This window comes from Anneissia japonica, unplaced genomic scaffold, assembly GCF_011630105.1.
Source record: "Anneissia japonica isolate Jap-2015-1 unplaced genomic scaffold, ASM1163010v1 scaffold287759_len370742_cov166, whole genome shotgun sequence".
Classification (NCBI taxonomy): Eukaryota; Metazoa; Echinodermata; class Crinoidea; order Comatulida; family Comatulidae; genus Anneissia; species Anneissia japonica.
In genome coordinates, this window is record NW_022698619.1 from 361,144 (window position 1) to 378,717 (window position 17,574).

Genomic DNA, 17,574 nt, shown 5'->3' on the forward strand with positions numbered 1-17,574 from the left:
TGTCTCCAGACTTGTGCAAGAGAAAGAAGCATCTAATTTTAATTGTTAAAATTAACTCTTCAACATCCTAAGGTGGTGAAAATTTTTAAAACCTAATAATTTACCATCAAAAGAAAAATTAAGATACAACTTCTTAATTATTACGTTAGAAATTGGGATCAGTGGTTCGTGAATAGAGAAAATGGCATCGGTTGAACGGAGAAGTATCGCGTGGTATTGTGACATAACACTGTAGTACTCTATAAATTCATTTTGTCAATATAACAATAAAAATATGACAAGAATTGTGTGGTACGTAAGTCTATGAACAATTTTAAATATAATACATGTAGTAGAGAGGATTTGATAATTCCATAATTAACTTTATCTACACTGTTAATTGAAGGCATAATATTAACAGTCAATGCCTATAATTGTAACTTTCCCAACACTTATATTTGTTGAATATTTTGCTGTTGATATCTTTGTTGGTAGTATGTCTGGAGCTCTTCCCTTATATCTTCTCTTTCAAGTTGTTCTAGAGCACCATCCATCATTGCAAGATGGTTAACATTAGCTTCGTGCTTTTCCCGCCACTTCACCAGCATTTCAATACTGGCTTCAACCACCGAGAATCGAAAGCATAGCTCAATTTGCTGTAATTCAGATCGCTTAAAACCAAGAATGATGCCTAGGGTTATCCAATCATTGCTCAAATGTTTGGCAATGAACAGCATGTCGACATCTGCCAAGTGGCCTGAAACAAAAAATAAGACATTCAACAATAGTTTTTGAGAAAGCTGCTTAGCTCCGTTGGCTGAACTGATAGTAGCAAAATGTATATACGCTGAAATGGGGTGAACCTTTCAGACCTTCAAAATCCTGATTGAATTCCAAATCTGCTCTTTGTGTGCTTCAGCTGGGGATGAATGCAAATCACAATAGTGCAATGTGCAGATGAGCAGTGGGTCCCATGTGCAATATGTTGAAGAACACAGTTTTAGTCTTTGGAAAAGAGCAGGTTGGTATTGGCTACATGTACAGTATTAGTTTTGTAAATTGGTGTCGTAGTTAGTATCTTAGCCCCATACAGTAGAGGTTCCCCAATTTTCCTTACTACAGCCTTACCAATATGTATCGCAATGGGCGTAGTTTCATCATCAAGATCACCCTGGTATAACTCTCCAGCTAGACGCACATTACCATGTTCTCTCAGAGCAATGCACAGTACTTTCAGTTGATGTCTATCTCTATCAAGACTGTCCCTCCAATACGTCAACATACTGACGATAGCCTGTTCTGTCTGTTGTTCATCAGCTAAAAACCTATTGACTTTTGGCCATTGAAGGCCTTCTCCAGCTAAACCTAAAATGCATGAGAACAGAGATAAATATTCTAATATGTTGTGCATCAGTGTAATTGTTTATGCTGTAGTAGATGTAAAGTATCTTTCTTTGTGGTTGAATATTTGATTATCTTAGTGACGAAAATGACGTCTATATGCAATATGTCCCTGTACATTTGATCGAAATAAAAATCAGTGTTACTTTTATGGCCTTAATCATATGATTATTATTACAGATCTTATTAACTTGTGGTGTAATTTGACAGTGAATATGTATTAATGCATTACATAAGTTGTAAATCAAATCAATTCAAATTGTATTCGATATCATACTTGTGCTTTCCAGCTAAATTGTGACTGACATATGACATAAAATTAAAACATGGTTTACAACAGTAAACAACAAAATGAATTTAATCTAAAATATTTAAATTACAGAAATGCAAATTAATAAAGATTAATTTGGTATAAAGTTAATTTTATGGAAAATTTGACTGGATATGGTACATTAAATACATTTTAAATCAGATTTAAAATCTGCTGTTTTTCATAATTTTTGCTTAGAAAGTTGGTTGTAGTGCCAGTACCATGTTCGTACATGTTAGGCTGCCATTTTTCAGACATTCTCTTTACCAACTTCAATACGCTTTTATAATTCTCATAACTTATGTGGACATTGTGTCTCATCAGTAATCTTTTTCAATCGCCAAGATTATAATGCAAGAATATTTTAGCTTCTACATTAATTGTGTAGGTCCTGTCAGTGTACAACAATTCCAGTATGTTCTTAAGTTGTGCTTTTTTTCTGTATTTTTTAAATATGGATTTGAATATGCGAAAGACTGAAGATTAGTGATTGATTGATTGATAACAATCTGCAAAGTTACCTGTAGGAGTTAGGCCTATTGCTGGTAGAGGTAAACACCCTATGGATCAAAGAAATAATACAATAGTACATAGTTTCATCTAACTTATGTTGTATAACTGAATAAAAATATTCTTTAACCATTAAAGCCATGTATTTGTTCTTACCGTGACAAATAAACGTAGACCTGATACAATCACCCAAAACTAAGATAAGAGCTAGAAATCAAGGAGGAGACCCTTGGTTATTTCTATATATTCATATTATTCATATTATTCCCTTGAAATGCTGAAAAAGGTAGGCCTACTTTATGATGCTTTTTAAATATTTTGAAAAAGGTAGGCCTAATTGAGGAAAAATTGGAGGTCCTCGTTTTTCAGGTCTTTGGTCTTCATTTTGGTAGACACCCATAAGGTGTATATAAAACGAATTTTTGATAATTTTACAAACAGACGTCCAAATAATCTCGTAATTTTTATTTTGCCAACTTTACTATTAAAATAAATGAGATGTTTAGAATCTTAATATACAATACACATAGAAGGATGTAGGCTTATTTTAGTGTTCAACTTGGCCTCTTCTACAAAAATACACAAGATTTTTACCTTGCGGAGGTCTGTAATCACAAAATAGCCGACGGTAGCGCGTCATTTCCATTCCATTGCTTCCACATGGCAGAACTTTCTTATCAAAGTTATGCAAGATATGCATGTGAGCGTCTCTCATGTTTCTACTACACACGCAGGGGATGTACAATGTTATTTTAACCCCTCTTGCACCACTCTGGCAAAAAAGCCGTAGTTTTTCTTGGAGGAATTTCAGCACCTAGATAATTACACAGGATAAAATATGGATAAAGATGTATTGTCCCATGCTAAATACCAAAAAAAATCATAAAAATATTTTTTGAAATTAACTTGCACATTTTGAAGTAACATAAAAGTTATTAACTTGAACATAGCAATTGTATTTAAAAAATGTCTACCCATCAGTTTACAGCGAAAAATGATAAAAACACTTACAGTCACTGGAAGTGTTTTATTATTTGTATTATATTTTTCTGGTTTAAAAATCAGGGTGCACATTCTCTAAATTCAATAATTTATATGCACAAGTTAATAATGTGTATGTTATTGCAAAATGAGCAAGTTGATTTCAAAATTAATTTTTATTATTTTCTGACATTAGCAAGGGACAATACATCTTTAACAGCTCGGCCATTCACAATGATAGATATATAACACAATTTGTTTTGAAAACTCCAAAAATGTAACTATACATAAGTTAAACATAACTTAGTCTTTCTTAGCTTAAACATACAGAATTTGAATCGTACCTCTTTACACACACTAGGTGATGGCTCATCTTCCTCTCCATCGCTGTTGAAGATCATTCTTCTGATAATTGTTGTCTGCCAAAAAAAAGTCATCATTACATACTCAACAACTGTAGTTTATGTTAATGTTTTTGAACAGCAATTATTATTAATATTATGAAGGGCACACACCTGGAACATACGACGATGTTTGATGGTGGCCACATTCAAAATCACGCGGTGATACTGAATGTCCAACTCCACATGCTCGAAAGCTAGCTTAGGTTCACTCTCTTCAACTTGAAATTTCTCAATGAATTTAGTTACACCACGCTGGAATAAGTCATCTGGCAGATAGCCGCCGAAATCATGAAAAATAGAAACAGCGCGTTTTCCATAATCCTCAATGGGCAATAAATCTACATATTCAGGTTTCAGGCGTGACAGAACGTAAAAAATACGTTCACCCTAAAAATAGAAAAAAATATATATATAGGCCTACTAAGAAAGAATTTGGCAGAAAGAATTCCTAACAAGTTCTGCACATGATATATTTAATAATTCTACTATTACTATAAAAGCATTATTTCTATTATAATGTGTTAATAACATAAAATTATTTATAAATACCTCTTTAATCTTTCTCTCACAAACCAGTCCAAACTTCTGCATCAGAGAGATAAAGAAGTTAAATGCTTCTTCTGAAAGATCGAACTTCTTCCAGAGATGTCTCAAGAGATGCTCCTCTAAGATCCCAGAGTCCAATTTTCTCCAAGCCTCTTTTAATAGTGGTTCCTGATTATAAAATATCAAAATATGTTTTAAATTATTAAAACAACATGAGGCACTTTTAAACCAGAAAGAACAGATTTAAAAAAATGCTTACTTGAAACTCAGGATCTACAACAGTTATTATTGTTTTAAACATGCCGACTATTTGCATCAAATTTAAAACAATAATCTCCTTTAAGGCTTCATCATCAGGAAAGTAGAGGAGCTCGCCGATGTCGTGTAGATATTCAAGCAAGATCCGATGAGCGTCATGTTTTACCTCACAACTATCAAGTAATGCAATGATCTGATAATAATAAAGTCACGGAAATTACAGGTAAGTTTAACAAATCAAAATATAATAAAACTGATATTTTGAGCTGATTGGATCACAAAGTTCAATAGCAAGTTGATGAATGAATTAACAAGTCAACAAATAATAAGTCGGCAGAATAGAGATGGATAAGGAAATACTTTATGCATACAAACACGATATTTTAAATAAGTCTGTAAAGTGGTGTCATTAAATTTCAAATTACATGTTTCATTAAAGTTCCTTACGTCAGATGTTGGTAGATGAATATGCTTGTTCTTTAACTCATGGATTTTCCGTTGAACTTGCAACCATTTCAGAGGGAGACTTCTGACGATTTTCTTGGCGAATTTCAAGATTAGTTCCTTGATTTTGGAAGCATCGAACGATACGCTGTTCTCAATAGTAAAATACGATGAACTCACCATTGCTTCATAAGGTTTTCCCGCCAAAGCTTCTTCAATTTTACGGAATATTGCTTTTGCCTAAAATATGCAAAATTGTTGCTAAATTCGAAGGAATTATACATGTTATTGTATATTTAGAGTTATGGGTGGTAAAGTTTGTGTATGGAAATAGGCTGTGCTGTATCTATCACAGTCGGTTAAATTAGATTCCTTTTTTTTATCAGTAATGCTAATACGAATTACCGACTACCGTATGTACTATATTACACATAATTTCGTCGGGTGTGTTACCTTATTCTTCCTTTCTTCTTCACTCCCCTCGAGGCTGCGAAGGTGCGTACCTATCAGTATTACAGGCGGTGAAAGTTGTCCATCATCCAGTTTAGTGTCTCTACTATTCATAAATATTGAACGAATGTAGTAAAGAATAAACTGAAGGTTTGTCATTCGGTGTTTGTACATTTCGTTCTGAAATTAGACACATTATTAAATAATGAAAAAGTCCAAGAGAATAAAACATAGTGACATCAAATAAATTCATCATACGCTAACTTATTACATAATTACAGTAAATGATTGATAAGACATGAAATAATGTGATATCCTACACAAAAAAAATACAAATATATTATAAGCATCAATATTTACAGTTGTTGGATCTTTAACTTTTGCGGGAACGTCAAGGTCTTCTGCCAGATTGAATACTACGCATACAATAGCAAGAGATGCCATAAAAATCTATTAAAAAATCAAATTTGTTGATAATTACTGGTAAATTTAACTATTATCATCATTAGTGTACTTGCCATTGTTAAGATGGTGGGAGGGGATATAAATTCCTAACGTCCCAGACCTAGACATCTAAAAAACCTATCAATGGATCTATATAAAACTTTCCATATAGTTTTTCATATTCCAATGAAAGAATGACTAAATTTTATTGACAATCCGAAGTAAGGTGTGGATATGAGGACCATTCAAAGGAAAACGCCCATATAGACCAAAAACTGATTCACTGATCTAAATTATTCTTTTAGAAAAGCTTAACCAAGTTACAAGGAAGATATTATATATATATATATATATATTTTTCGTGACGATCCAGAATCGAGTGTGAATTTGGGGGTAAATTAAAGTGCAAACGCCCCAGATCTAAATATCTCAAATAGGTTATCAATGGATCTAAATGAAACTTTCCAGAATAGTTTTTCATGATCCAATGAAGAAATTATATAATGTTGGTGCCGATCTCGAGTAGGGTGTAGGTATGAGGGGAAATGATATAACTGATTTTAATGGAATTTTCTGGAAAATTTAACCAAGTTACAAGTAAGAATTTTTTGCTGTTGTTGTTGTTTTATAATTACAATAATTATTACCCGTTGTATCACGTGATATATCGGCTGGCCTCCAAAGTCCCAGATGGTCAAAACGAAATCGTTGCCAGGCTCCAGCATTCCAGATGTGGCTTGTCTTGACAACTTGGTAGTGATATTTTGGGAACCTCCTTCATTTATGGCATCTGTAAGTCGACTATTTGCTTCTCTTTCAACGTTACCGGCAACTTCAGATGATGATTGCCCTTTTTTGAAAAAAAGAAAAATATAAAGGAGCATTATGGCAGGGGAGGATTTAGGGGGTGGGGCGGCCCCGCATTCCCCCACTTTTGGACATCTCTGGATCCACCCCTGTTATGGTAATCGTGTGTGTTCGTGTACAAATAATTTAACTTTCAAAAATTGGAGGTTTACCTTGCTCATCTTCTTGAGAGATCAAATATATAGGCGCATGATGTTATAAAATCGTATCAAATATAGTTCAACGAAATTTTTCTTTATTATAGTTGAAAAAAGAGGTCCCGAACCCGCAATCTCTAAGAGTTCGATTTCCACCAGAAAGCATGTAATTTTTCACACTCTTATTATTTTTTATATTATATTTAATTTTATGAAATACATTAGACCACGGAGACCTATCGGGTATACTTGCAGATCTAACCCCTAGATACTTTCTGTCATACAACTGACTGAAACGCTTACACATAGTGAAGCTATGGATAAGCTAGAAAAGATAAAGAATTACCAATTCTGAGGTCACAGCTTGGACTCAAAATAAATACTGTAATACTTATTCAGTTTAAGTTCGCTGCGTAGCACAGTGAACATAATATAAACAAATGAATAAATAATAATAATTATAATAATAATTCTAAATTACTTCGTTCTAATTCATTCATTTTTATTTCTACATTTCTTGAATAGGAACATAAGGCGTTATAATTGTATCAGGCATTAGCCCTTCAATAAAGGTCTCTAGAGGGATTTGAACCTGCAGCCTCTCGCTAATAATAAAACGAATACCATTGAACAACTGATGCATCAAGGACTAGAGCTGTCCAAATACGCATGAGCTCAGTGTGAAGAATTAGTGCTTTAATCGGATTGGAATTTCCAACAAAGCCTCAATGGCCGAGTTTGTTTAGGCGTCTGCATAACAGCAGAGATTCCTGTTTCGAATCTCGGTAGGGGCACCTATTTTTTCACACTCGTAGATTTCTCTATTCTGACGTTCAAAATGTATTTATATATAGGTATAGGTCTCCATGGTCTAATGGGTATGACACTTTCCCTGATAGCGAGAGGTTGCAGGTTCGCATCCCACCAGAGACACTTTTTTCATACAACCGAAATAAAGGAATTTTTACGTTTATGAGCTGCTTTATATGATTATTACATGTTCCTTTTCGAGCACTGTTATTATTATCTATCTATATTTACGGTGCTACGCAGCAAATTTGATTTGAAATTTATATTCATCATCAGTGTTCTGGCAAAGGGCAGGTCTTATGGGCACTTATAAATCTAAATTCCTTACTACGTCCATGTTCTATCTCTTTCCATTGTGAATCCTGAATGCCCACTATTGTAGTCGTAAAGGCATCGGTAATGTCTTCTTCTGGATTAAAACTAGCAAAATAAAATCATAACTCAAATCAAAAGCTAAATGGTTGTTTAATAAAGTAGTAAAGCTTAGTCGGAAAATGGAAGAAGAATAATTCTGCATCATAGTTATCATACAAAAGCAAATTTATGTTATGAATAATAATAAAATAATAAAAATAAATATCATCTATATTATAGGGCTCATATCAATTTTAAGGAAATGCTCAAAGAGCTTTGAAGGAGGTCTACCCTTTTGTAAGTGTTCTAGAACTCATAAAAATACCCCTGGCTACTACCAGACGATAACTCCCAGGAAATCAGAACATACATGTTGAAAAGGTCAGCTAACAGAAGGAGTGTAAAGTTAAACTTACGGTTTATCAAGAAGAGTGTTAACGAAAGATGTTTTTCCTACAGACTCTTTCCCATTAATCATTAATCGTGCATGGTTAACTGTGACTCGTCCTGTTTCTAACTCCACATTATAAACCCTTACAGCTTCTTCGCCTCTAGTTAGTATTTCCCGTGGAATTAAGACTTGCAATTTAGAAAAAAAAATATTTTTGTATTAGGTTAAACGATTCGTTAACATGATTAGTTTGAAATTATATAACAATAAAACAAAATAAACTGAATTACAAAACATTATCATTTGTTAAAAATGTATTATAATGATTGAGCAGAACATATCTCTAGATATAAGTAAGGAGAAGTAAACATTTTAGAACTTTTTATAATTTTCAATGTTGAAATAACTTCATTTGATTTCTATTTATGTTTTTCTTTAATTTGTTGTGCTCACTTTGAAATATTTCCAAGATCTCTTCTTTCTGTTGTTCTTTATTTGTAAAGTCGTACTTCTGGCACTCATTCACCTTATAATCGTCAACTGGTGTAGAACCACTCTGTAACAACACACATATATCAAGTACAGTATATCGACGTCTCAAGACCTTTTTCATTCATTCAATACTTTTACATTTATTAATATTGACCAAAGATCTCAAGATGATTGAACGTTGAAGGGTCAAAGGTCAAGGTCACAATGAACAAGAAAACGATATTTTTAAAAAAAGTTGTTATCAGAAACTCTTCAAACTTGACCACAATGTTACATGACCAAAGATCTGGAAGTGAGTACATTTTGTAGTGTTAGGGTCAAAGATCAATTACAAAATGATTGAAAAACTTGTATAACTGTTTGCCATATGGGCGTGCTTATACGGGCTTGCCTGTAAAGTGTAAACAAACATATGACCATTAATTTCAAAGTAATGTATGTAAAAACAGTTGGGTGTAGTTGTTAGAAGATTGTTTTCCAAATCCTACCAGTAGGTGTGGCGAAATCTGCCCCCATACAGCCAGTATTCTGGACAGAAAAAGCCCGTATTCTGGACAGATTTCACCAACCCGTCTCAATCCCACGGTGTCTTCTTGTTTGTTTTTTTCTTGTTTGTTTTTTTTTTCTCCTCCATGGGCACAGTATGCGTGTGAAATTTATACTGAGGAGAATTACGATGTGAGGGAGGTATGCACTCTCCGAGTGCCCTCCAGTTTAGAAGTTAAAATATCGTGATTAATGGTATCAAACTCTTTAGAAAAATCAATAAAAATTCCAAGGACATATTTAGAGTTATATAAAAGATTATTAAACAAAATTCTGTGGTAATTTTTTTTCCTGAACCCGTATTGATGTTTGAAAACTTTTGATAAAGCAGGTAAAACGAAAATTGGTCGATAGTTACCAGTGTTTTTTGAACCTTTTTATTTAGTGCCGAAACTTCAATGCACTTGGGAATTTGGATTTTTCAAATGAAAGATAAAAATATAACAGAGGCATTGAAATATGGGGTGCAGCAGTATAGATTAATTTAGCAGGTAAGTTGTCACTTTTATTTTTATCTAGAGAAGTAAGTAAATTAAATACCTCCTCTACAGATACAGGCTCTAGGGCAAAAAATCTAAATTAGATCTAGGTAAATAAAATTAAAAGTTACCGGAAGATGATTTTATTTTCTTGGCTTAATTAACACCAATATTTGTTTAAAAATAATTACACTTATTAACAATTTCATTTTGACAAGTGATTTTCAGATCGAGTGACGGTTATTTTCGGGTAAATAGTTTTTACTGGTTCTACGTCCAAGTACATCATTAATTGTTGACCATCTTTTAAATTTTTATGAAATAAATATATCATCAGAACATACAATATTAAGCTCCAAAGACGAAAAAATGTTTAAGAAAACTTCTAATCCATAGAGAGCTTCACAGTACACGTAGTACACGACCTACACAGTACATAGTCACCTTCGTGGACTATGTACCGATTTCGGTTAGAGCAGGGTACCTTAGAGGAATAACGTCCCTACCCCATGTTGTACTCAGATTGGCTATGTCATTTTTAAACACAAACAAAAATATTTTTGGGAACAATTCATAAATTTACCAATGGATTTCCTTTAACTGACGAATACAATTATCGTATCGTATTGTAACATTCACTTTATACCTTGTTCTTTATATGGCTATTGGCTCCGACTTGTAATAGTGCTTTTGCAACAACACGGTGAACGAGGAATGGGTGGTTCGCTGACATCAAGTAGTGAAGTGGAGTATTTCCCGCCTGTCAAAATGCAAGACACGGTGTGTTAGTACTAATTAATAACAGGTAATAATAACTCCAAAAGAAATTAATTCATACTGTGACAATAAGGCCTATGTAATGAAGATCTGGATTTTCAGTGCACAAAACAATTAAGATCTGGCTCATATTATTCAGAATCTTAGACCTCAGATTTTTGGCACATAGGCCTAAATTTGATAGTCTAGGTACAGGTACTATCATCATTCTCATCTTCACCATCATCATTCTCATCTTCACCATCATCATTAATAATGTGCGTAAACCTCGTATGAGTATAGTCGCACAACATTGGTGGTCAGTTACGTTCGCTAGAGAAAATTAACGGATGGAATATCAGATATTAAACTGTCCTTATGATGTAGGTATGATGTAGTGTTTACAACACCACTAATTTGGGGTGATTTTTATATTTGGTCTGGTATAATGAAAATTCCAAAAAGCAAAACAAGTCTGAAATTATTATAGTAAAAAATAAAACAAATTGCAAATTCGTCAAAAAAATATTCAAAAGCATTCAAATAACAACAAAATTGATTTTTTTAAACAATATCACAAATATCAAATATTCAAAATATTTACGCCATTATTGAAATTACATATTAACACTAAATAAATATACAGAAATACATCAAAACATTAAAGTAAAAAGAATAAATATTGCACCAAATATCAACAAGTGGTATTGACCTGTTCTATATCTGTAATTGTCCATAATGTAATTATTATTGATATTTATTTTGAAATATTGAATCTTAATCTTTAATTAATTTACAGTATTTATTTATCAAAAAATTAAAAAATATCTGTACAATCGAAAGATTTGAAAATTGTTATATCCCATTTCTTAATTTGTTGCAGAGTTTAAAGGAGGTGTTTCCCAACTAAATATTGCTACAACTGCTACTGCTACTGCCGCTACATTTTCAATAACAACTGTGTACCAATATTATTGACAGATAACAAAATTTGTTGATTTTAATTTTCATTACGTATTTTTATAGAATAATGTGCTGCATTTTCAGTGTACCTGGTTTTTGTAATTCACGCATGTGGTAGAAATTTCTAAAGCACGACGCAGTGCATCTACTCGTCCATACAGAGCCAATAGATGAAGGTTACTGTCACCAAACTACAATTTAAGTATATAAAAACAGGAAACAAAAACATACAAGATATACAACACAACATTAGAACAGGACTATATATATACACTTACCAAAACATATAGATCATTTTTATCGGGTATATTTTGAAACAGCGTTGTCAACATCTCACAACTCATTCTGGACTTGCTCTGGAGAACTTCCAGCTGCCTAGCCTCCCTGAGCAGCCAGATTGTGCCAAATAAAACGCCGCACGCGCACTGGTAGCTACGTAGCGCCAAGTGCGTAGGCATTTGGAAGTCCTCCAGTGGTAGTTGCCAGGTAATTTTCATTTAAAAGTTCGCGAAAATGGTATATACATATTCAAATACACATTGTAATAATTCTAGACCTAAAAATAAGATTTTAAAATGTGAAAGTTGCTGTTTATAGGATCAAACGATTGATATTTATTTTTTTTTAAATTGGTGTCGTACATATGAAAAAACAATTGTATTTTAGTCACTGTAAGCATTTACCCTAAATCAGATATAATAGTAAGTTTTATCAAAGTTAATTTATGTATTTCACATAGAAAGGAATACGAAAAATAAATTGAAAAAAAAAACAATGAAAAGTATAAAAAGGATTATTTATCGAAAGGAAAAATATAAATAGGAAAAAAAGAAAACGAAAACAAGCAACAATATGAAAAGAAGAAAAATATAATAATTAACAATTAAATAGAGAAAATGAAACCATAATTGCTTTTATTATTATCAACATATATATATGTATACGAATTCGGTACAAGATATTTAACTTGATTTATTGTAATTTTGGTTGTAAAGGGCTTATACGATCACGAATGTTGAAATACGGTACTAAAATACATGTAACTAAATTCTAGGGAATCCTCCCTAGAAAGTTGAGCGGATGCACGTTGTGTATGGTTGATTCTGTATTCAATAACCAGGGGTTGGGGTAGGGGTAGTAGTGCCTTGAAGCAGTGCAGTGCTTCTGGATATGTGCGCTATATAAATCCTATTACATAGGCCTAAATAAAGCAAATACAAATGTAGCAATCCGTTTTCCATATATATATATTGAATGCTCCATTCTCCTTAATTTACCATGTTTACATCGTCTACAACTTCTTTTGCTGCAATCTTTAAAAATTCCAACACAAGACTTTCTGGTGCGTAGTCGGACGACACTAACCAATATAATGACGTCATCCTTCCCTACGAAAAAAGAACAACGGTTTAAAGCATTCATTCTAATCTGATATTTAAAACAAATGTCATAACTTGTCTTTTACTTGTTTCTCGTCTCAGTGGTATTGTTATATAATCCAATTTAAAGTTTGAATTTACAGGTCTCCTTCTAATTAAAGACCCTTCAATTAAAGACCATATTTCTGCAGCCGAAAATGAATGTATAACTCTTATTTTTGTAAATATCATTTTTTTTTCTAATTATAGACTAAAGTCCTGTTTATACTTCAACGATAACGATTAAAAAAAGCTAGAAAGCGATTGTTCATATAGAGAACAAAAGAAATAAGATAAGTTTTTACACTAGGACAATTCGAACGATTTATTGTGTATACGATAACAAAAAAAAATAACAAATCAAATCAGATGACGTCATAATCATGGTAAAACGATAAAATCGTTGCTACTACTACGATTTTAATGTTTTTCCATGATTATGACGTCATCTGATTTGATTTGTCAAAATATGTTTTTATCGCATAACTGATAAATCGTTATCGGATCTTTCTAGTGTAAAAACTTCTCTTTTTTCTTTTATTTTCTGTATAAACAATTGATTTTCAGCTTTTTTTATCGTTATCGTTGAAGTATAAACAGGCCTTAAGACCTCTAAAGACCATGGAAACCCTGGTCCCAAAAGTGGTGACAATAGCGAATCTAGCCTCATATTACTATTATCTCTTCTGGTGGAAAATTACTTAAAGGTAGGCATATCATTGTCTTGGTTTTACCCTTTTTTATCAGACCTAAAATAATGGACCTATAATATTGTCAACAGCTATATATATTTTGACAAATATATTTTGTCCGTTTCTATCTACTGTAGAACTTCATGATATTAAACGACGTAACTTTTGTTTGTGTATTATAAAATGAACATTTTTGAGATAATTATTTAAATATCAATGTTTAAAATTGGGTAACATTATATAGTACGTACAGATTTTTCATTGACAAGCTCTGGTTTGGCTCGAATAATGCGCCATACTTCATCCCATCTCTGCTTACGCATTGCGTCGTGTAAATCGCGACTGTGATAATAAAAAGTGTTTTAAAAATGTTACTAGAGTACAGCGTATAGTATATTTATTAAATTATAAATAAGATTGTATTAGTCGGTTATATGATAATAAATAATAATAATAATCAACAATTTATAATGCGAAAATTTCAAAATTGATAAAAGGCGCAATTTACCCTTGTTATAAATATGTTTTAAAATTAACTTTAATATACACTAATATTTCCAGTGTTTTAATTATTATTTATATGTAGAGATAAATTGATTTAAATTAAAATGTCTATTCTGATAGGAAGTAAAGTATAATGACATGAATAAAGCACAACCGCTGATCACTGCTTGTGTCTGGTCAAGAGATTTTCTATTTGTGTCTGTCTTCTGCACAAATAGAACGTTGTTGGGGAGTGGGGGCTGAGGTGGTATAGACCCTCCATCTGTCAAATTCCCACCCTGGGTCCCCTTTATTTCAAATTGCTGGATCCGCCACCTAACCCTGAGGCTAAAATTGTAAAAATAAAAACAAAATAAGGTAAAATTAAAGTTGAGGTAAAATGCCAAATGAGGTTTTTATTTTTTTTTAACTAGAAAAACCAACAAATATTGTAAAATTCGTTTGGTCTTATCTGTACCTTATTCACAGTAGGTCTGACTATGAAATAACTTTATAATACAGTACAGTAATGTACTGCTGTATAATACTTTTCTGTCTTTTAAAAGTTTGTAAATCAAGAACAAATTATTTTTTTTAGTCTGAAATTTGAATAAAATAAGAACACTGAATCTGCTCAAAATTTTACTGGTTCATATAAAATTAAAAATCTGATATGCCTAGTACATAATTTTACAATGGTTGAAATTGATAATAATGAATAAAAGACTGAAAATATTTGTATTTTAAAAAGTAGTTTATGACATATATTAAACTAGTCATATTATTGAACTAGTCTTTAAATTACTAATGCTTCTAGAGTTTTTTTGTATATTGCTATCAGACTAGAACGGCTAATTTATTTTGAAATTAGGAACGCGAATTGTTACTTACGCAGTGTAAGCCATGTTCCGTTCAGATTAGCTTTAGGTTGGTTGTATTCAATTATGCTACCGGTGAAAACCTGTTATAAGGCCTATATTTCGTAAAGGTCACCTTCTTGGTCTAGCAACTCCGATAATATGCATAAAATAACTGCATTAAATTGTTGACTGAATTTCGACTAAAATCAGAGAGCACTAAATAATGTAGTTCATCCTTCTCCAACTACCCCAGAATAATCAGGGCTAATAAACGTTTCGCTATTTAATGTTCTGCAGAGCTTGAAAAGTGTTTGTTGAAGGAGGTAATATATACCCACTGGTTTCTAAATTTTGGCTTTGTTATTTAACGATGTTATGATAGAGCGTTATCGATTTCTTGCAGGCATTGTTTCATCTGTTGTATCTGTGCCAATTTTTCTCTGTCAATAACAAAAAATATATTTATAAATGTTATATATTAAGTCCAGGCTTCATTTCGTTTGCAGCCATACGTAACTGCTACACAATAGCTGCAACACAAAACATGACGATGTCACCTGGGAAACAGATAAATATTTGCCAAAGTAAATATTTTTCAACAGACAATTTACTCGGTGTAAACACCAAGGATAACGTAGGAAAGTCTGCAGAAGACTTATTTCAAGTGGGCTCCTTCTGGTGTCGGAAGACAATCTCCTGAACTTTTTCCGAATAGTGTACTGCGTTCTGTAACATGCACACGTGCCATAATCTACACGGGACCAACGGCCTAATCTCATCCGAAAGACGATGCGCTATCGTAACTTGCATTTCAGCCTTCCAGTAATATGTAATAAAGTAAATCCCCGGGTAATGATGGAATCCCCTGCGAATGGTATTTGAGATTCTGGAATATAATTAGTAATTTTTTGTTTATATTTTAAATAAAAGGTTAAATGAAGGACATGTCTTCTTTCACAAAAACAGGGGGCCCATCTCCTCTTAAACGTCAATCATAAAACTAGAGTCATAGTGTCTGCAACTTTATTCCAAATTTGGTTCATAATGATCAAAGTGGATTTGTTAAAGAAAGAAAGGTTCATTGTGGAATCAATTTGCACCCTATCTGATATACTGTAGTGCTGTCTCTTATACACATCTAGATGTGTATAAGAGACAGATTATATAGTACGTTATTTACGCAGTGTCCATGTTCCGTTCAGATTAGCTTTAGGTTGGTTGAATTCAATTATGCTACCGGTGAAAATTTGTTATAAGGCCTATATTTTGTAAAGGTCCCTTCTTGGTCTAGCAACTCCGATGATATGCATAAAATAGCTGCATTAAATTGTTGACTGAATTTCGACTAAAATCAGAGAGCACTAAATAATACAGTTCATTCTTCTCAGACTACCCCAGAATAATCAGGGCCTAATAAACGTTTCGCTATTTAATGTTCTGCAGACCTTGAAAAGTGTTTGTTGAAGGAGGCAATATATACCCCCTGGTTTCTAAATTTTGGCTTTGTTATTTAACGATGTTATGATAGAGCGTTATCGATTTCTTGTAGGCATTGTTTCATAATGATCGGTTGGATCTGTGCCATTTTTCCTCTACCAATAATAAAAAATATATTTATAAATGCTATATATTGTGTCCAGGCTTCATTTCGTTTGCAGCCATACATAACTGCTACACAATAGCTACAACACAAAACATGACGATGTCACCCGGGAAACAGATAAATATTTGCCGAAGTAAATGTTTTTCAACATAGATTAAATAGATTCATTATTCCCCAAAAAGACCCCATGCTTGAAAAATTAAACTATCAAAATAAAAACAGGTTGTAACTATTGACTGTCCTCTATAGCCAATAACCCCCCACCCCCTTCAGAAAATCAAAGCAGAATACAGGAAAGTCATCATTAAAAAAGGGCCATTGGATGTTTATCGGATAGGCACATTTGTTTACAATAGTGTTTGCCAACCTTTTTTATTCGCATTTTAAGAAAGGTTAAAAATCCTTATGGTCCCCAAGTCTGAGTCCACTAATTGGCGATGTTTACCAACACGATAATAATAGGACATGATTCGCTGCAAAGCACCATAGAACTTCCATTATCTATAACAGTTCCTGATTTGCAGTAAATTGTTTTTAACATTAATAAAACTAGAAAAATAATCTAATATGATTGAATTCCATTTTTATTTTCGAAATTCTTTAAGCCGAGTACTTACTGCGCCCGACCGTCGCGGCCGACTTGACTCATAAAGAACGCAACGCGGGACACGCGCACAACTGATAGTTTTTACCGTACTCGCGCAAATAAGCGCCCCGTTTGAATAAGCGCCCCTAACGAGAAAATTTCCTTAAGCGCCCCGTTTGAATAAGCGCCCCAATCAATAACCCAATCAATCCTGGGACTGTGGATGTTGGCATGATTTGAGGTGTGGAGTGGAATCACATTCTCCTTTAGTCAATATCGAAGTGAGGATATTTATCTTTGACAGAATGATGAGAGCTCCCTGGACAGACAGTATATTTCCAACTTTCATCTTCTTTCATTTGTCTATAGCAGGCCCGTATCCGGGGGGGGGTGCGTTGGGTGCGTACGCC

The 17,574-nt window shown here is 33.0% G+C and overlaps 2 protein-coding genes across 2 annotated transcripts; both read right to left on the reverse strand.

The window, feature by feature from the left end:
- Positions 1 to 215: 215 nt before the first annotated feature.
- On the reverse strand, positions 216 to 6,759 carry LOC117102687. Its single transcript, XM_033243067.1, has 12 exons — positions 6,375 to 6,759; positions 5,644 to 5,733; positions 5,287 to 5,463; positions 4,837 to 5,073; positions 4,391 to 4,582; positions 4,135 to 4,299; positions 3,697 to 3,972; positions 3,526 to 3,600; positions 2,795 to 3,014; positions 2,197 to 2,250; positions 1,108 to 1,344; positions 216 to 736 (listed from the first exon to the last, which is right to left on the reverse strand). Exons 1-12 carry the CDS (start codon positions 6,609 to 6,611, stop codon positions 432 to 434), a joined length of 2,265 nt encoding a protein of 754 aa, XP_033098958.1. The 5' UTR covers positions 6,612 to 6,759; the 3' UTR covers positions 216 to 431.
- A 14-nt stretch (positions 6,760 to 6,773) lies between these two features.
- On the reverse strand, positions 6,774 to 15,274 carry LOC117102681. The gene is made up of 8 exons (XM_033243060.1): positions 15,007 to 15,274; positions 13,884 to 13,974; positions 12,800 to 12,910; positions 11,612 to 11,713; positions 10,450 to 10,563; positions 8,740 to 8,842; positions 8,312 to 8,474; positions 6,774 to 7,961 (listed from the first exon to the last, which is right to left on the reverse strand). The coding sequence occupies exons 1-8, from the start codon at positions 15,018 to 15,020 to the stop codon at positions 7,814 to 7,816; spliced, it is 846 nt and encodes a 281-aa protein (XP_033098951.1). The 5' UTR covers positions 15,021 to 15,274; the 3' UTR covers positions 6,774 to 7,813.
- Positions 15,275 to 17,574: the final 2,300 nt, after the last annotated feature.